General features: G+C 42.5%; 1 protein-coding gene across 4 annotated transcripts in view; it reads left to right on the top strand.

Moving 5' to 3' along the window:
• LOC135577386 (netrin receptor DCC-like) overlaps positions 1–20,832 on the top strand; it is a 284,177-nt gene that overhangs the window by 221,959 nt on the left and 41,386 nt on the right. Inside the window, exons 15-17 of one of the 4 annotated variants that reach the window (XM_065046801.1) lie at positions 4,334–4,528; positions 16,138–16,233; positions 19,401–19,543. In XM_065046801.1, the coding sequence (XP_064902873.1) occupies positions 4,334–4,528; positions 16,138–16,233; positions 19,401–19,543 (434 nt within the window). Of the gene's footprint in view, positions 1–4,333; positions 4,529–16,137; positions 16,234–19,304; positions 19,544–20,832 lie in introns of all 4 variants that reach the window. The other 3 variants (XM_065046800.1, XM_065046799.1, XM_065046798.1) reach the window with 3 other exon arrangements.

Here is a 20,832-nt window from a genome sequence, read left to right as displayed (position 1 = left end):
GGGACTGGAACACAAGCCCTATGGGGAGAGGCTGAGGGAGCTGGGCTTGTTTAGTCTGGAGAAGAGGAGGCTTAGAGCTGAGCTCCTCACTCTCTAGAACTACCTGAAGGGCAGTTCTAGCCAGGTGGGGCTTGGTCTCTTCTCCCAGGCAGTCAGCAAAAGGACAAGGGGCCATGGGCTTCAACTCTGCCAGGGGAAATTTAGGCTGGAGATTAGAAAGCAATTCTCTGCAGAGAGTGGTCAGGCATTGGAATGGCTGCCCAGGGAGGTGCTGGACTCACCGGCCCTGGAGGTTTTTAAACTGAGCTTGGCCATGGCACTTAGTGCCATGATCTAGTCAATGGACTGGAGTTGGACCAAGGGTTGGACTTGATGACCTCTGAGGTCACTTCCAACCCAGTCCATTCTGTGATTCCTTGCAGTCCTGCAAGCGCTGGAGCTGGAAAACAGGCTGCTACTGGCCATTCTCTCCCTGCTGCTGTGGATAATGCGGTTTATTTGCTTTCACTGGAAGGCATCGGCAACATGAAGATGAACAGTATCCTGGCGAACAGCGTCACCTCCCAATGGATCTTCATTTTAATTAGTGTGTTTTGTTAAAGCGATTAGAAATCCAAACACCGCTGCTTCTGGAACCCTGGAAAGCCCGCGTGCGTTTACAGGCATCTCGGAAGGTTTGAAATATTTATTTTGAGCCTCAAATTTTACACTTTAAAAACACAAAAACCCACAAAAAACATAGGAATTGAAAGCGGTGCTTTCCCCGAAGGGTCTGATTTAAATAGCTTGAGCGAGGATGCAAGAGAATCTCTGATCAACTCCGTGTCCTCTAGGAAAATGGGTTTGGGATGCTCGTTTCTGATTGCAGCACGGAGCAGATGGAAGCTGTTACACGTGTTAGATAGCGATACCATTCAGCTTCAGCTCTAAATTAGCTCGACAAGCTCAACTGTTATTATATTGTAATGTAGACTGAAAAGCGGTTGGGGGAATAGGTGAAGAAAATGGCATGAATAAAAACGACCCTTTGTAAGATGTGCATCTTTGAATGTCTGAGGAAATTGCGAAAGCAACCCAGATGTGAAGCATTTTTCAAGCTTCACAGTCGAATTAGAGACCTTTGAGTAGCTCTAAGTGTGCTGTTCCCTGGATCGAAGACGTGTGTCTGAAACCATCATGTAGATACACAGCAAAGGACTCGGGCACGTGTGAGCAGATGTGGCATCCCAGGAGCACACATCCCACCATGCAGCGACAGATTTTCAGTGTCCATGGAGCATCTCAGATGTCCCACCACCCAGTGACATAGACCTTCAGCTTCCATGGAACATCTCAAATGTCCCACCAGGCAGTGACATGGACCTTCAGGTTCTATGGGACATCTCAGAATATGTCCCACCATGCAGTGACATAGACCTTCAGTGTCCATGGAGCATCTCAGACGTCCCACCAGGCAGTGACATAGACCTTCAGCATCCATGGCGCATCTCAGATGTCCCACCGCCCAGTGACATAGACCTTCAGCTTCCATGGAACATCTCAAATGTCCCACCAGGCAGTGACACGGACCTTCAGGTTCTATGGGACATCTCAGGATATGTCCCACCATGCAGTGACATAGACCTTCAGTGTCCATGGAGCATCTCAGACGTCCCACCAGGCAGTGACATAGACCTTCAGTGTCCATGGAGCATCTCAGATGTCCCACCAGGCAGTGACATAGACCTTCAGCATCCATGGTGCATCTCAGATGTCCCACCAGGCAGTGACATGGACCTTCAGCATCCATGGAGCATCTTGGATGTCCCACCAGGCAGTGACATGGACCTTCAGCTTCCATGGAGCATCCCAGGAGATGTCCCACCAGGCAGTGACATAGACCTTCAGTGTCCATGGAGGATCTCAGATGTCCCACAATGCAGTGACATAGACCTTCAGCTTCCATGGAGCATCTTGGATGTCCCACCAGACAGTGACACAGACCTTCATATTTCAGTTCTTGGGAATAAATAAAGCTAATTAAAATGTAATTAAAACTGCTTTATATAGATAGAAAGTTGAATTAAAAAGAAAAACATTAAAAACAGCTCTGCATTTGTGAAACTTTAATATTCAAAAGCCAGTTCAAAAATATTCACTCCAGCTTCATTTTAGCGACTTAATTCACAACCAGGGTCCAAGAAGTTCAAGTGCCTTTTGCTTTTTCAATGAAGAAGTCATGATTTTGCTCCGCGATGCATAAATCGCGTCTCTGTGTTTGAAATAAAGAACATGAAATGTTTGAATAAATAGTTTGAACCCACATGGCTGCCTAGAGGTGTCTATAGTGCATTGAAATCCCGGTGTTGTGTCAGACGGAACAATTATTATTTGAAGGTAAATTGGTTCTTTTGGATGCTCCGATCACCCAGGAATTGCTACGTTGAGGACGTTTGAGGAATCGCAGTGTTGCTACGTTATCCAGCTTCTCAATTCGAGGTGTTAAATTGTGATTTTGATCTATGGGGCTTGTAAGAAATGCTTCTGTCGTTTGTTTTTCAAACAGCCCAGTTCAGGAATAGCCGCCCAAGTTACTTTAACTTCTGCATTAAATCAAAGTTTGGGAGTGGAGTTGGGGGGAATGGCAACTTAACCTGGTTCTTCTTTTTGTGACGAGCGACTTTGCAGTGAGTTTTCCTTGATTTTTTTAAAACCAGACCCATGCTTCACTATTTTAAGAGGTTGAAATTTTAAGACGTTGAAGTTTTAAGATGTTGGAGTTTGAAGACATTGAAATTTCAAGAGGTTGAACTTTTAAAAGGTTGAACTTTTAAGACGTTGAAAATTTAAGACGTTGAAATTTTAAGACGTTGGAATTTTAAGAGGTTGAACTTTTAAGAGGTTGAAACTTTAAGAGGTTGAAATTTTAAGACGTTGAACTTTTAAGATGTTGAAATTTTGAGATGTTGAAATTTTAAGAGGTTGAAATTTTGAGACGTTGAAACTTTAAGACGTTGAAATTTTAAGACGTTGAAACTTTAAGAGGTTGAAACTTTAAGACGTTGAAATTTTAAGACGTTGAACTTTTAAGACGTTGAACTTTTAAGAGGTTGAAATTTTGAGAGGTTGAAACTTTAAGATGTTGAAATTTTGAGATGTTGAAATTTTAAGAGGTTGAAATTTTATCATGTTGAAACTTTAAGACTTTGAAACTTCAAGAGGTTGAAACTTTAAGACATTGAAACTTTAAGATGTTGAAACTTCAAGACGTTGAAATTTTAAGAGGCTGAAATTTTGAGATGTTGAAACTTCAAGACGTTGAAATTTTAAGAGGTTGAAACTTTAAGACGTTGAACTTTTAAGACGTTGAAATGTATAAATTTGCTGGGTAAGGTACTAATGAGATTTCCCCGAAGGCGCAACAGCTTTTCAAAGTACTCTAATGCGTTGGCAAGAAAACACATAAAATCCCAAGGACAAGTGTTAATTCTGCTTTTTTATTACCTTTTCCAAGGTTTACAGTGGGAATGCTTCACAACTCTGAAGTGTCTTTTGTTGGAGTTTACATCATTTTCTATTATTACTGGTTTTTTCCCTGTCCTTGTTGGCTTCCGTCTAAGCTTTCGTCTATTATATTGCAAGCCTTTTTATTGGGGAAAAATAGTGATTTGTCTCTTTCTGCTCTCAAAAAGACAAGTTACTATGCGGCTCCTCTGGAGAGACTTGTGATATGGTAGTTATTGGGTAAACTCAAACAGAAGGCATTTACTCCTCTAACCTCCACAGAAGAATTAAGCTCGGAGAAGGCAAAGAGCCTGCGAGTGATTAATTACTACTTAAAGTAATGAATTTTGCCCGGCAATAGCCGTAAATAAAAGACGTCATTCCGTAATTTCATTTGCGAAATGTTGGTGTATTGACTTAAAGCAGCTTCAAAGCAAGAGTTAAAATTCACTCATCATGAAAGAGACAGATTATTGCCAGAATATAATCGTATATCTCTAAAAATAGTCCAATTTTGTTAAATAATCTATGAGCACAAAGTGTAAGGATCCTGGTGAACTTGTAAATAGAGCAGGGAATGGAAAAGTTGTCCTATTGAAAATCCTCTTGCAGGTCATCTTTCATTTTCCTGCATCATTTGTAATCTTTCTGGTCCCCTTATGCTCAAAGTGGCAAACACCAGATGTTCTGTGTAAATCAGCACATCAGCGCTCTCGGATGTTGCTCAGCAATGAAATTGCATGTACGCTCTGCATGTAACTATGTGTTTTTTGGTCCAAACCTTGAATCTAAACACAGACGTGGAGTGGAATATTAATTGATGCTTTTCTCTTATTTCTTCGAATCCCAGAATCGCAGGTTCCCGACCAGCCAAGTTCTCTTCACGTCAGGCCCTTGACCACGAGCATCGTCATGAGTTGGACGCCGCCACTCAACCCCAACATCGTCGTCCGCGGGTACATCATCGGCTACGGCGTGGGCAGCCCCTACGCCGAGACTGTGCGGGTGGACAGCAAACAGCGCTATTATTCCATTGAAAACTTGGGTGAGTCGTTGCTTTCCTTCCTTTCATTCCACGAAAAGAGGTTCTTCCGAGACGATGCTGCTTTTGTAGGTTTATTTTCAAGCTATATGTCGCTTGCTTAGGCTGGTTCTACATTCCATTTTACATTTATTCTTACCTTCAAAACTCTGCATACTCTCCATTACATCAAATCTCTTTGATCAAATGCTCATTTTATTCATCGGTCTTATTAAGTCACGTCCTCCTAATCCTGACTCCCACTTGCGCAGAGAGCTGGACCTAAAGGTGTTATTCCCCAGGTTGGAATTTAATGGCAAATCCTATTTTGGGTCTGTCAAATGACACCAAGAGGGGTGGTTATTCGTTATTCATTATTCACGGCGTGGTCTCTGCGACGCTTCATCGAAATCCTCAGCAAGGGACACAGGGACCTGGATCCTTCCCGTGGTGATGGATCATTCGCCCGGCGCTGGGAAACCTGTTCAAAATGTAAAGGAAGTGCGGAAGTTTAATGGTTTCCTTGTCGTTTCTTCTTTCCCCTTTTTATTCCAGGTAAGTTTTCTGGGAACGATGAGATATTACAGGGAGATTCGTTAACCTGGTGCATTAGGGGTGCACAGGTAGGCCCGTTGTCTCAATTCTGTGGGACTGAAAATATCTGGGGACAATTTGCTTTGGAACTGGTATTTTATAGCCCCCTGGAACTGCATCATCCAACCTTATTATTACTGGTCAATGTCCAACCTTATTGTTATTATTACATCCAACCTTTTTGCTCTTTCCTTGGGGAAACCTGGGGAGTGGAATAAACTGGTTTTACTGTGATTCCATCAAACAGCTTCGCTATGTCCAGGTATCTATTTTATGATGGAGTTATTGCCAAGAGCCAGCGTAAACTTCGCCAAATATTCAGTGGGTTCTACGGAAAAAAGCAGATTTAATAATGTTTCGGGCAAATGTGAAGTTATTATGCAAAATGCAAAGATGTCCGACCGGACCGTGGAAGAAATCTTGTGGAATATAAAGATAAAAGCTCTTACTAATGAATGCCTGCGTCTGATAACTAATGGTCAGGATTAAATGCCAAGCGTTTCTATTTTTAATTCCAAAAGGGATTTAAATCCTCCCACGCCTATTTTAAGGTGTTTCATATCTTTAATGAGTTTTCAGTTGAGTCTTTGGCCACTGTTGACCCCGAAGTACTAGAAAAGAAAATTATATGGGCAGATGTATCTTAGCAAAAGCTACAGAGATGCCCAAAAGGTCAATTTTATAGAGTTCCAAATGGTCGCCTCTCACTAAAAGTGTCTTGATTAACAACTGGAGAAATGTCTTGGGGTTTGTGAAGCTTTAATGTTTGTCTCCCTTCAAGTATTCGATGACCGGTGAATATATTTGCTCATAAAACCTCTTATAGCTGGAAGATACACTGGGAACAACTTGTGGATATAAAATCTTTTAGAGCTATTTCTGTGGCTTAAAAGGGTGTTTCGCTAATACACTTTAATTACCAAAGTAACACTCAAACATCTAAAAAAGGGCAAGAAACTGTTGTGACCATATCAAATATTTACTTGCAAACAATGTGGTCACAGAAATCAGGGTTAGTTTGTTTCGAATGTCCTCCAACAGACTGAGGTTTCATCAAAGTTATTAACGAACCCAATGAAAAGTATCTTTTCATTGTACGTTTTTTAGTTTGATTGTGGATATTCAAAATGTACAATTCACATGTGCGACTTGGAAACTCAACTGCCGCCCATAAATGTACTAATTAAATCCCATCATTTAAATATCCCCAGAAAATGAACCTCGGAGGGGATGTGACCAAGGGCCTGGAGAAAGCCTTTAAAAAATTAGAACAATTGCCAACGCTTCCTACATTATTCACCCACTTTGTTAGAAACAGCTACAAATTGCACAAAATAACACGACGGAATTATTCCATCTTGTTCAATATTTAAGGCTGCAGTTCCAAATTTTGAGATTTGTGTGGGTTTTGTTGCTCCTTCCCCAACTTGTTGATCCAACCATGGGTCATGGTTGGCCACCTACGCGCACACCTTACGGATAGGGCTGGTTGAGTAGGGCTGTTGTATGCGTCTGGAAACGCTGTAATTTCTTGTGATTTGTACTTTTAGGCTAAATTCTATCATTCTAAAATCTAAGCTTAAATCGCTTCCTAGTGTCATAAAGCAAAGTTGAAGAAGAGTCCGAAATAGAATGTAGCTCAAGCTTTAAGCTCAAGACTATTTATCTAGCCAGCTCCTAGAGAAGATGGTTGTGGTATGTCAGCGTTTGGTGGTGAAACTTTGTGATAAGACAGAAATAAGGATAAATACTCTGACCTATAATCTAGACTAGTTATTTGTTCTACCCAACTTCAGCTGTTCAACCGAGTCACCCGAGTTTGAGCCATATCAGCCCGTGTTCCTTCCCTAGTCTGTCAAGCGGGATAAAACTAGAGTAAGGATAGTTCAGCTCATTAATAGCTCCATGCTCTGATCTTTTGTTCCCATTTACCATGGTCGGTGTCCATAGTTGCAATGTAGCTGTGCCATTGCATTGCTACACACCAGGATTCTCCATTCTAGAGCCAACGACGAAATTCCAAACATCTTTGCGCCTTCAATCTGCTGCTAACGATCAATGAAATATGTCTAGTCCTTAGCGATTTTGGGTGGAAGTCAGATATCAAAGACGCTTTTCAAATCCTATTAGACACTTCAGTGCACCTTTGTAATCCTAAATACTTTGAAAACTCTGCTTGAAAGTCCAAGGCGTGGAAGCGATGGACGATCTCCTCTAGTGGGTCACCCATTCCTTCCCTCAATAATGCCAGTGTAATGTCAATATGCATCACATTGAGGTCCTTAATTGATTATTTCTTCCAAGCAAACCTTTGGAAATACCTGAATCAGGCCGGGCTCAAGCTGTTACAGCCCTTGGCTGAGTCGCACACTGAATAAATCACTTGAAAAACACGAAGAAAAGCACTCGGCCTTTCATAATAGTGATGGAGAACTTGATTCTGCGTGATGATCATCTTGAATACAGCTATAGAGAGGTAACACTTGTCCTCTAGAATGAATTAAATAGAGTGATTTGCTCCTGACTGAGTGGTCCTGTTGCCCCAGAGACGCTCTCCACAGGTGCAGAAGAATATAAGAATATCCAGAGACTTCAGCTTTGGCAGTGAAGCATTTGCTGTATTTCTTTCTGCAGTGTATGAAAGGGATTTGATGTCAGCCTCATAAATTTGAGGAGCGAGCATCCCCTGCTCTCATCCATGACAGCAAAATTGGTACTTGACCGAGTAATTCTACCAAGTAGACCCACTGCTAGTGAGCCGCTTCCTTTTCTTTTTTAATATATGTTTAAAATTCTTTGCTTGTGATTCTAAATTGCAGGCTTACCGGCTGATTAACGGTGGGTTTAACGATATTGGAGAATTCGCAGGTGCTAATACTGATGTTTTACGCGTAAGAAATAGCGATTTCTGCCCTGATCCGAGCCAGAAGGCGTTAAGCGCGGCAATGAGCTGGGCTCATCTTAGTATTAAAGCTTACTCATGAAATACAAGTTGAAGAGAAAAGGCAAGAAGCGTGCCAAGGAGATTTCCTTTTCGTGGTTCTACAGGCATAAGCCTCAAAATATCCGCAACACCACAGGAGCTGTAGGGATTTGCGTGGAACTTGGGGTAGATCGTGACGCTGTGTTTTTCACTAATGTGTTAGAAAATGAAGCAGGGGAACTTTCTTGTAGTGTGGTCCAGTTGGTTAACAACATTACGATGTCATTTTGGGATATTTTGAGAACTCGTCCTGGGGTATTTTAACAACTTACTGGAATAAGAGTAGACTGGACCTATGTAGGCCCAGACCATGACCAGTTGAGATGGACATTTGAAAACCTGAGGCTCAGTTTTAAGCGGAGCAAGGAAGGTGATTCCTCTGGCAACCATCATAACGCTTCCAGCTTTAAAATGCCCAAGAGAAAACGTGCGTAAAAATGACTATTTTACAGCTATTCGCACCATTTCAAAGCTAAATACGATGGGAAGGCCGCAGCGAATTCCGGCATCTTGCTTTCTTCTTCCAAGCACATCCCTTCCCCTCCCCTTACATATGTGAGGACACAAGAACAAGGTGCCATTTTCCAAAGGGTTTTTAAGTCGAGTTGCCTTTATGTGACCTAAAGAAAAAGCCCCATTGGTCCCCTCGAGCGCGCAGGAATTCATCTGCGCCCTCTCGAAAGACTTTGATTGGGAAGCCGGAGTGCACGGCTTGAAACCTTCATTTTCACGTCTCTTTTTAACATGAACCTTTGATCCTCCCGGCCCAGCAATGAAAGCGAAATATGCAGCAAAATCTAGCAAAGACTTTTCAAAGTGACTCCCTCTCCTCCTCTAAAGCCTGAAGCTCCGCACATCTGAAAATGTTCGGCTCCGAAGAGAAAATCTAATGGATGGGAAGCATTGCTGCTTAATTAGTAGTTTGGAGAGTTAGAGCTACCGTATGCATAATAAGCAGGTGTTAATAACTCACACCGGTAAGTCATTTTGTAACACTGGAGGGTCTATATGGAAGGGGCTCTATATGGCAGATCCTGGCCTTATTCAAGGAATAAAACTTAAATATATATATATATATAGACAATTACAAGTGACAAGAAATGAAGATAAAGCCTTTAGATCTGAATTCATGTTTTAACAAACATACACATGGAGGCTTCAATCAAGTCCCCCTTCATCTTAACTGCGGATCAGATTAAATTTGACCCTCGCGCGTAGCTGAGGCGAAAAAGCATTTTGTTTTATTGCGAAGGGAGAGAAAGAAGCTTCTTCATTTGCTTTAATCTTTGCGGATGACAGTTGTGGATTATAACAAAGACATGAAAGGGAACAAAAAAGCTTTTTAATGGAATTTTGGGTTGTTTTCTTCCCTTTGCATTTTGAATACAAAATGGAGCAGCGAAAATCAAACAAAAATCTGGTAGATTTGATGCATCTCGCTGTTTCCCTCGTAGATCACATTAAAGCACAACACTAACAAGTAAAGGCACTTGGAGGCTCCAGGGACTGTTCATTTTCCTTCTTGCCTTTGAAAAGCGACTCATTTAACGCATCTGCTATTTCTGCTAATACTTCATGCAACAATTTTCCTTCATTTCGCCCCGACTTGGTTGTGCTTGAAGATGATGGAGAAATTGCTCCCAAGCAAGGGGTCAGTTTGCCATCCACGCGCTATTTCCATTACCAACAGAACTTGCCTAACTCCCCAAATCAGATATCGGGTGGATTTAAGAGTTTCGGTGTGTTATAATGGATTTTAGCCTGTGTGTGGAAATCCACTCATCTGCTTCACTTTGACTCTATATAAGACATTTTAGTTTGTTTATGCCTCAATTCTCTGCTGTAAAAACCAGCCAAACAGTTAAAATGTTGAGGACCTATAGACAACAGATGGAAGGAAAGAGCTGAATATTCATCTCCTTTGTTGGTAAGGAACAGAATGCCTAAGAATAACTCTTAATCCCAAATTAGAATATAAATAATACAGCTAGCCCAGAATATTTGATTTCTTTATATTCATTCATCAAGTAAAAAGAAATGAAGCTTTTTATCAAGGCTTATTTTTCAGGGACAAGGATGGATACGAGTCTTCCTGATATCTCAGTCGCGGGTGCCGGGAAGATCAGAACAGCCAAGTGACCTGGGTTTATGGATGTGCATTTGCTTGGATGAAAGGCTTCCTTTTTGCAAAGGAAAACGCGACCTCTGCTCATGGTGCAGCTTTCATTGTTATTTTTTGTGCCTGTAAAAACCTCGCCCACACACATCTTAACCCTCCCGGTGCATTAATGACCTTTCCCCCCATATCAGGAGGCATCTCGAGTCACATCTCTTCATTTTTTATTCATCTGTCCATATGTCTTACACTTCATTTTCTGCTGCGCTCGTTGCCTTTTTCCGGAGTTCGGCTGCGTTCGGAACATCAATAACAAATGTCTGCGATGCGCACGGGGATTCTTTCGGCGGTCGTTTCGCCTCCCGGCCGACACGACGTGCACTGAGCTTGCGACGCACGGCGGGAGTTGTAAAGGTTCACATCTCCGCAGGAGACCAGACCTGGTTCTAAGCAGGCTCAAGTTACAGCCCTTGCTTAGGAAAAACAAGCCCTGCACGCTTTGTTATAATATAATGCACGCAGGACACAGCTCGCAAGAGAAATCAGCATGGGGACATGATATATGATGAGATGACATCTTAAAAACAACTAAATATGGATTTGCTGTTCATCTCCTGGACTGCATTAAACTAAAAGCACTTAACGGGTTCTCATTATAAATTCTCTTTGGTCTGTTAAACACTTTCCCTTGTGTTTTCGAAGTTAAATATTTCCACAATCAGCTTGAGTACCTATAAATATAAAGGCACCCCCCGAACAGTGAGACACATCTTTTGTCAAGCAGCTGCAGTAAGACATTGGTGCCATGACCTTCACCGGTTCACTGCAGGGTCATGTCTTGAATGGCCTCAAGTTGCACCAAGGAGGTTTAGATTGGATATTAGGCAAACATTTCTTCACGAAAAGGGTTGTCGGGCGTTGGAACAGGCTGCCCAGGGCAGTGGTGGAACCACCATCTCTGGAGGGGTTGAACCTTGAGGTTCTCAAGGACATGGTTTGATACCATGGTTGGACTCCATGATCTTGAGGGTCTCTTCCAACCAAATGGTTCTATCTCCTCCCTACGCTGCATGGTGCACCCACCCAAAGACACCATAGCTCTGGGGTAGGTCTCTGTTGACTTCTCAGATGGTTCTCTGGGACGTGTCTTGCCAAGGACACAAGACAAGAAGGTCCAACTGTTGAAGGCCGTTGCTGGAGCTTCGCAGCGCAGTAGATCAAGGCAAAGCCTCAGGTATTGCCACCTAACCAAGCATTCAGAAGACGACCAGAGTCCGCGTTGATCATCCAAAGAGCTGCGACGTGCCCTCAACAACCATGACAGATTCAACGGCAAGATGGGATTCAAAAGTCCAGGTTAGGTTGTATTTGTTTGAAATGTAGATGTGTCGGACCCCACTCTGTCCCTCGTCGTTCACATCTCTGTGAAGCAGACTCTCCAGGATCCTAAACAGAAGGAGGAAATACCAGTACTCCTGATGCTTAAAACCCACATTATTTACCCAGCTTTGTTTAAACACTGGATGAAACCTTTTAGCATGAAAAAAAACATGCCAGATTTCCAAAACTTACATTTTGTGCTTCACGTTCACCACGAAGATATTAGGCCTGTCCTCTGTAACTTTGGAAGATGTGTTTTTGACTTTTACAGCACTTGATAAGTTTAACTTCATCGAACAAAGCTCTTCTCTGTTATTACAGGTTGTTCACCAGATGTAAATATATGCTAATTCTGATGTGTTTGATTGAAAGCGATCATGAGCTCTTTATTTCCCATTTTTAGCCTTTCTGATAGGGGCTTCTCGTTCGACACAAGAACATCACAGAACTTATCTCCTCACCCACCCCTAAAATGCAGCAGTTGCTGATGTACAAAGTGCCGAGAAGAAATAAAATAACAGTACTTTTCTCTAACTGGTAACATAGGAGATGCTTATTTGGAGAATTTCACCGTGGAAGTGTATTCTAGTGGAATATTTATAGTTATTTTGGGGATGATGGTGATTTCTGCACAGAGGAGGCCAAATCACCTCAGTCTTTGGGCTTCGTTGTGGCACTTCCGGTTGAAAACTTCATTATGAAGCTCATTTTGGGCTTTAATGCATATGGGGCGGTTCCAGTTTTCCTGAGAAGCAGCTGTGATTGTGGGAAGCGCTTTTCTCTCTCGATTCCTCGCAATTCCATGCCCCTTGCCTGCAGAGTTTATACTTCAGCTTGACATTTGTCCTATTGATAGATTGGGTTTTCCTTCTAATAAGCTGATGTTAGCAGGTCTAGGAGCTGGTCCTGGTGCTATCGATTACCAGGTGTGATGTGTCTGCAAACCCAGATGGGAGTAAATGAGGTTGTTCTCCAGTTGCTTGTTGAGCTAATTGCAAACGACGGGTTTTTTGCCCTTCAGAGGGTCTTTCAGCATCGGTTTCAATGGCGGGGCACGCGGGGTGTACACGTCGTTCTCTTAAAGACCTTCAAAAGGGCATTTTCAGCCGGAGTGACTTACAACAAAACCCAGCATCTGTGTTTCCACTCCTTTCTGCTCCCTTCAATTTGCGTGAGCAGGTGTTAATTATCACAGAATAACGTAGGTCGGAAGAGAAGCCTCAAGCCATATGGTCCAAGTCCTTGTTGGAGCTTTGCAGGTGGCTCTGGGTGACACCAGCACCATCCGTGGCTTTCTGAGAACCTTCTGAGCCCTTTGCTTGACAACCCTCATATTGATTATTCCTTAATCACTATTAATTTCTCTCGATGCAATCTCCACCCTGTCCTTTTGCTGCGGGATATTGTCAGAGATCATCTTCTTCAACAAGATATCTTGGTGTCCATTGTGGAAAGGAAGGATGGACGCCTTACTGCTGTCTCTGCCATCCCAAAGGGAGATTCCTGTAGCCTACAATTAAAAATAGCTTAGTAATGGGGGAAAAATGAAAGAAAAAGGCAAAAGTTATGATAGTGTATTCATAGGTAAAATCTGACACTGATAAACACTGACACTGGGGTGTATATATATATCTATATATATATATATATAGATATATATATTTCTCCCATTTCTTTATTTCTTTGCGTTCATTTTTCCCGGAGCACTAACGACCCTTCTGTTTTATTTGCTGCTCCACTTATTAGTGGGTTTACACTACAAAGTTTCTTCATTTGCACTCCAGTCAGTAGCATTTGACCCAAAATGACTATTAATATGTTATTAATACACAATGCGGTCCAAAAAACGACTGCCACGTGATCATATTAATACGTTTTCACTGTTTCATTGGGTTGGACTAAGCCAAACTTCAACACTGTGTTCAAACACAATTCCGTGGCAAATTCCCCTTTTCCTTCTTATCGAAGAGGCGACTCCAGCAATTATTTCTTGCTCCATTTAGCAGCAGCTCTAATTAACCACCTGAATTTTCCCTGTTTTTAACAGAAAGCTCCAGATCGCATCCTGGTCATAGCTCGTTTTTGCAAATGTAACCTTCCCCAGCCTCGTTATTCACATAAATCATCTATCAATCTGTTCAATTTATAACATTTGACGGACTATATATTGTGCTCTATGGGCACTTTTAATGAAGTATGTGCCATATAGTCTCCACTTTTAAATTTGCCTTGAACTTATCGCATTTCCCCACCTAATTTATCAATTTCCACGCGTCGCTTTTTCGTGATCAACCGAATAGTAAATCACTCATTTTGCTTCTTCATTGTTGGGAATTTGTGATGTATTTTGATTAGAGGTGACAGTTCTATGGGGTTTTGGGGGTTTTGATGGTAATTTCTAGAATCAGGTTTCTCGAGTGATCTTTTACATTAAAAATCAATGTTCAGGGTGACATTTTTAATGTCTCGTTATTTAAAATTTAAGCTAAATGAAGTCCAGACATCTGTGCTTTGGCCATATGTGGGGATATTTACCAACCTTTTGAGGCTGATTCACCTTCTATTTCTTAAATACTTAACATGGATTTAATCGTTCTACAATCTCTAAATGTCCTCTTCAATATAGTCACCGAGTTCCCTGCTGGAAGTAGCAAATACCTGCTACATCTCAAAGCCCTCCATCTTCATTTTATGGTATATTTGCCTGCATTTCCAAAGGGAACGGTCTGTATTAACCCTTCGCATCCCTGCCAGATGTTATGCAAGACTCCTAAACAGCCACAACAGCTGGGACATCGGGAGAAAGAAGAAATGGAGCAGGTCTAGATGGTGCCTATAAATATCCTTCTTTTCTACAGAAACTACTCTCGGCGAAGTAACGACTTGGTGTCTCAATAAATAAATGTTCACGTGGAATCCGGAGAGTGACAACACTTAGCTAAATTAGAAATTAAAAGCAGTATGCTAATACAGAGTGGAAATCATATGAAAATATATACCGCGTCTCTCTGAATACAAAACAATTCCTTATGACTAATGATATTATGGTGAATTAATAACTGTATAATACTTAGCGCAGGGAGTTATTAATGCACCAGGCAGTCATTTGGCAATTTTTGAAGTTGAGCTCTTTTGTGACAGAAGCACCTGAATGTTAAACAAATGTCACTGTTTCTTCTGGCCCTAAAATTACGTACAAAATACATGGGTGGAAAGGGTATTAGTAACAATATACGCTAAGCACTTAAACATTATGTACTCATTTCAAATTCACTGTTACAGTATTAATTGTGCCGAGCTGATTTGGTGTTAACATAGATGAAATACATGATTTTGCAGCAGGTCTTTGGCAATGTCAGGTTAATAAATGTCTCCAGACATAGAAACATCTGTAATTTTTCAGTAAGGAACTTTGAGGAGGTGGGTCCCATGAGCTAAAAGGCGGTAAAATGGCTATTACTGAGGTAACTCTGATATCCAGAAAATAGGGAGGGAGGTTTTTGTGCTCAGCATCCCTGGAGACATCCCAGGCCAGGCTGGACGGGGCTCTGAGCAACCTGAGCTGGTGAAGATGTCCCTGCTCATGGCAGGGGTGGCACTGGATGTGTTTTGAAGGTCCCTTCAACCCAAACCCTTCTGAGTTGGACATCTGCAATTCCCTGCTGGGAATTTCAGGATCTCAACGCAACACATCATGGTGACCCTCAACCATCTCCTCCCACGTGGTCCCCAGGGCAGTGTCGTGTCCTCGGGATGGTCTGCGTGGGGTCAGATGCCTCCTCAGAGCTCAGCAATGGGGCAAGAGGAGCACAACGGTGGGTCCAGCGGTGGAGAACTTGAGCTCACTATGGATGAAGAAGGATATTGAGGAGCTGGAGCGAGTGGAGAGAAGGGAACGGAGCTGGGGAAGAGGCTGGAGCACAAGTGTGATGGGAGCGGCTGAGGGACCTGGGGGGTCCAGCTGGAGAACAGGAGCTGAGGGGACACAGGGACACAAAGAAACAGCCTCAAGTTGTGCCAGGGGAGGTTGAGGTTGGATCTGGGGAACAATTTCTTCCCCAAAGGGCTGTGGGGCATTGGAACAGGCTGCCCAGGGCAGTGCTGGAGTCACTATCTCTGGAGGGGTTGAACAGGCACAGAGATGAGGTTCTCAGGGGCATCGAGTGGGTGAACAGTTGGACTCAGTCTTGAGGGTCTTTTCCAAGCAAAATGATTCCAGGGTTCTAAGATAACACCAGGAGACTGAGAGGGAAGGGAAGGGAAGGGAAGGGAAGGGAAGGGAAGGGAAGGGAAGGGAAGGGAAGGGAAGGGAAGGGAAGGGAAGGGAAGGGAAGGGAAGGGAAGGGAAGGGAAGGGAAGGGAAGGGAAGGAAAGGAAAGGAAAGGAAAGGAAAGGAAAGGAAAGGAAAGGAAAGGAAAGGAAAGGAAAGGAAAGGAAAGGAAAGGAAAGGACTTCATTCTCCTTTTTATTCTTTATCAGGAAAGCGCTCGTCCATTCTGCATCCCAGATCTGACTTTAACAGCATGTGCTTTGTTTTGCCTTCTTTGTTTCCTCCTGCAGAGCCGAGTTCGCATTATGTGATCTCCCTGAAGGCCTTTAACAACGCAGGCGAAGGGGTCCCACTCTACGAAAGTGCCACCACCAGGTCCATGACAGGTGAGTCGCCAATGCTGGGTCATTATCTGCTCCCATCAGCCTTTGCGTTGAGCAAAACTTCGTTGGTCAAGGCAACACAAGCACTCTGCAACCTCCAGCTCCCTGCTAGAATAAATCAGCTTCATTTCTCCACTTTATTCTAACTAAACAGGTGGAATGAATTATTTACCCTTTCCAGATATTGGCTGGATGAATTTAACAGGATGCTCACAAGTGCTTGCTCTTTGGCGCGGGTTGCCTTGGGAGAAGCATGACTCCCAAACACTTTAAATATTTAAAGATGGGGGCCAAATAGTGGCGAATAGCTTTGCCGAATTAAGCCCAGATGAAATTATTGGCGTTGCCTCCGTTTTTCAAGCCGTTCAAATTAAAACGAATTAGCGAGTAACACACTGTCATCATGCGCATTTACAGAAGCACGCAGAGGGGTTGTGAAAGGTGAAGGAGTATTCTGCTCAGCTTTTCCCGGCAGGATAAGGCTCACAGAAGGGATTACCCAGCAATAATGGAGCGGGACGCTTCTATATTTTGCATCGCTGGGATGCTAAGAAAGCTATAAAATCAGAATTATTTGCATAGCACTGTCCAGACTGGTTTTTCTACAATCACTCATGTGCAACTGGGACTGTTAAAAGAGCAAAACTAAGAAAAATATACATATATATATATATAATTATGATTTTCCTCTGGAGTGCCACCATCATTTGGTGATGGTTTTTCCCTCGTGTTTCACCCATGGTGTTCCGAGCGGCGTCGCTGAGAGCAAACCCATCGCTGGCGCTGGCTTGGGTGGAGCGCCAGGAACGAATCCACCAAATGGCACTTCTGTGGCTCTGCAAGGGAAAGAACAGCTTTTCTCCGTGTGCTTTTGTGAAGTATTCCCATAAGAAATCTTGGAATAAAATATTAATTGCACTACCAAGGGCAACTGTAACGAGCTGCGTTAGGTGTAGATATATTAGATACAAGTGGCAGGGAACTTCTGGCTCAAAATGATTGATCTTTCTTCTCATCTGGAGTCTCCTGAGGTCATTCTTGCTGAGTGTGTCTTGTGTGGATATACTTTGATTTGTAAGTTTATTTGTTCCGTGTCAATCCTATTTCAAAGTTGGCCAGCTCGCCTGTGAGGTTTGATTTTATGTTTCTGTACAATCTCTCCTAAACAAGAAGGTATTCAAGTGTTAAAAAGGTCATTCAGGCTTGGGTTGTGTTTGGTTGGTGACCGTCTATGAGCAATTCAACTCGGTGCTTCTCTGTCCTTGCTGAGAAATGTCCATATGTGGAGCGTCCGACCCGTGTGACGCAGCCTTGGAAAGGAGCCGCTTCGTGGAAAAACATCTCAAATAAACCCTTTTGGCAAACCAGTAAAGCACAGGACCTGTGTTCCCCAAGCTGGGCGCCAAACAACCCCAGAAACTATGGGTTTGGTGTCTTCATGCAGCTACAGTGTCCAAACTGAAGTTGTATAACGTGCGGTTATACAACTCCAAAGAGGGCAAGAAACCATTTTTCTAGCAAGAGGCTGTGATTTCCAAATGACAGATGTCCACACGTAGATAAAAGCAAATGAAATTTGAGTGGGAAATAGAGGAATTATTTTGGGCCCTATTTTCAGCCGCCGGTGGATTAGAGACATTTCCCTCTTCCTCAGGTCAGTGGGACGTGTTTCAGAAGCTGATTTATCTTGATTGATGGAGTCTGACCATTCATTTTGCTAAACCCAGGCTCTTTCTGTAATCTCCTCTACAGCAGGACTTGGGTTTTCAGTGTGGGAGGGGAAGGAGAAAGGAATTCAGGGTTGGTTAAAATATCAGCTCAAGTCTTATTCACTTCCATCGTCAATTTGTAAGAAAAGAAACAACCACCAAACAGGTATTGCTCACATTCCAAAGCTTAGAGCCAATTCTTCAGGAAAAGAGATTTTCAACTTGCAGAAGCTCAATTCACCAGGATTGGGAAGAAAAAGGAAGATTTGGGAAGTTTTGGATCACTACAACAACTGGGTTCCTTCATTCCCTTCCACACTCCAATTTATAAAGCGGCTTTGGATGAAAGAAGCAACAAAAGGAGGTGGAACCTAATGGCTTATCATACATTTTAAACATCCTCATCTCTGTTTCTTTCCTTCTGAAGACGGTGACCTCCCAAAGTTCTGAATAATGAATTAGAAAACAGTAAAACAAGAACGATCAAGGAGCGTCAGGAGTTGCTGTAAACTGTAGCAACTGTCAGTGAGGAAACCAGTTATGCCTTGATTAATTTATTAGCACATTGTTTTAGGGGGAAAGAAGAAAAATAATTGGAAAAATACTAACCTTTTGGTGTGCTTTTGGTGCACTGCGTTTTGAAATTGTATTTAGAGAAACTGGTAAGTAACGAGTCCATGAGTAGTTTTATAAGGTGGGCCAGACGTTGAGTGGGCGCTCCAAGGAGGATAGAGGTATTTGAACCAAGGAGAAATGGTCCATGCACCCATGTCTGGATATCACACTGGGAGTATTAAACCACCAGTTGCAAGATCTTCACTTCAGCAGGGAAATTCTGTTCTGTTTTGTCTGACAAATGTTTAAGGAGATGCAGAATATGTTCCTTTCAAGAGCCTGAAATGACCAAAAAGCCTGAAAAACATAAAGTCCTACACAGGTGAGATTGTGTCATGTCTATAAATCAGGTTAGAAGGTGACACTCCCTCCACTTTGCCGGTGTTTCCAATAATGTGTTGTTTAAGTGATGTAGTTTTTTTAAAGCAATGTAAGTCATTTTAAGGAGAGTCTGTGCATCGACTTCATCTCGTGTGAAGAAAACACAACTAATGAAACAACTCGTGAAAAATAGCGCCGAGTAGTTTTGTCGTAGTTGATGTAACTGAGGTGTTAGTGATGCGTTCTCGTTTTGCATTAATGCCTTTCTTTCTGTTCTCCTCCTGTTCCTCCTCCTCATTAATGCCATGCATTTAACCCATCGTGACATGTGCCCCTTGGTGGCTGTTTGTGTTTTGTTTTGGTTTTTTTTCTGTTTAACTTACCTATTCATTTAATTTGGAATGCTCATGTGGTGCCGCGTGCACCCAGACCCCATTGATCCATTAGAGGTTGATTTTTATCCTTTGCTTGATGATTTCCCTACCTCAGTCCCAGATATCTCCACCCCCATGCTCCCACCAGTAGGTGTCCAGGCTGTTGCACTTACTCACGACGCCGTGAGGGTCATCTGGGCAGACAACTCTGTCCCAAAGAACCAAAAGACGACGGAGGTTCGTTTCTACACGGTCCGATGGAGAACCAGCTATTCGACGAGTGCGAAGTACAAGGTGAGATTTTAACACATTTAATTTTTGAGGTATTGCATCTGTTCATCTTTTATTTGCAAAGACTCTGAGTTGAGTTGACTCATTTCGTTGGGTTGACTCATTTCGTTGGGTAGACTCATTTAATGAGTTGACTAATTTTTGTTGGGTTGACTCATTTTGTTGAGTTGACTCATTTTGTTGGGCTGACTCATTTTGTTGGGTTGACTCATTTCATTGGGTTGACTCATTTCATTGGGTTGACTCATTTCGTTGGGTTGACTCATTTCGTTGGGTTGACTCATTTAGTTGGGTTGACTCATTTCGTTGCGTTGACTCATTTCATTGCGTTGACTCATTTCGTTGGGTTCACTAATTTCATTGGGTTGACTCATTTTGTTGAGTTGACTCATTTCATTGAGTTGACTCCCCTCAATGAAAATTCTCAATTTAATCAAAAGGAGACTTGCTTCACTGCTGCTTCCTAGAAACCCACTTGAATGAAAATACCATATTTTAATTCCATGTGCTAGTTGTTGAAACTTTTGCTCTTTAATCTTTACCAATCAGATACAAAATAAGTCACAGATCTGGTAGCACAATAGTGTGAGTAAAAAACAATACGAATTGCAAACCCACCCACACCACATAGCAATTCCACCCATATTACATATGCCCAAACGGCAAAAAATGAAGGTTAATTTAGGAGGAAGCTTCTCAGTTGGAGTGGATATGACACCCACATTCCCCATGATGACATTTTTGGTGGAGAAGCTCTTGCCTTCAATCTCTTCTGATTGGGATTTTTCAGCTCCTGCCCCAAAAAACATCTCCAAATGAGTCTATTTAGGTTACGTTATTCCTGATTTTGGTTCACGTCAGCTGAGAGGAGACTTAGGTCTGGCTTTTTGCTGCAGGCTTTGAAGATTTTAAATAACAACACATCTTTACAATGTATAAATCCCCGCACCTTGCTTTTACATCTACGGCTGAACTTCTGGCAGCCTCGGATGCTGACCTGATCTGCAATGTTAGACCTCAATTTTGTATGCTCGTGCAGTTTTAACGAGCTTTTAGGTAATTAAGGATGCCAGAATGATGCCTTGTAATGTTTCGAATGCTTGATCCAAGTTCTGTTTAGAGGTGGATTTCCGTGCCCAAAAAAACAAGGAGTGTAGCACATTTCCCATAGCACTCGCCTGGCCGTTGGCATTGAATTCCCGATTATTCGGAGATTTTCCCATTCAATTCTCCCATTGTTTCAAAAATATATCTCAAATCTAATCTAAAGTAGGGTTTAGCTTTTCCCAATG

Source organism: Columba livia, chromosome Z, assembly GCF_036013475.1.
Source record: "Columba livia isolate bColLiv1 breed racing homer chromosome Z, bColLiv1.pat.W.v2, whole genome shotgun sequence".
NCBI lineage: Eukaryota > Metazoa > Chordata > Aves > Columbiformes > Columbidae > Columba > Columba livia.
Note: the sequence above shows the minus strand (reverse complement) of the source record. Positions and strands in the feature narration are given on the sequence as shown.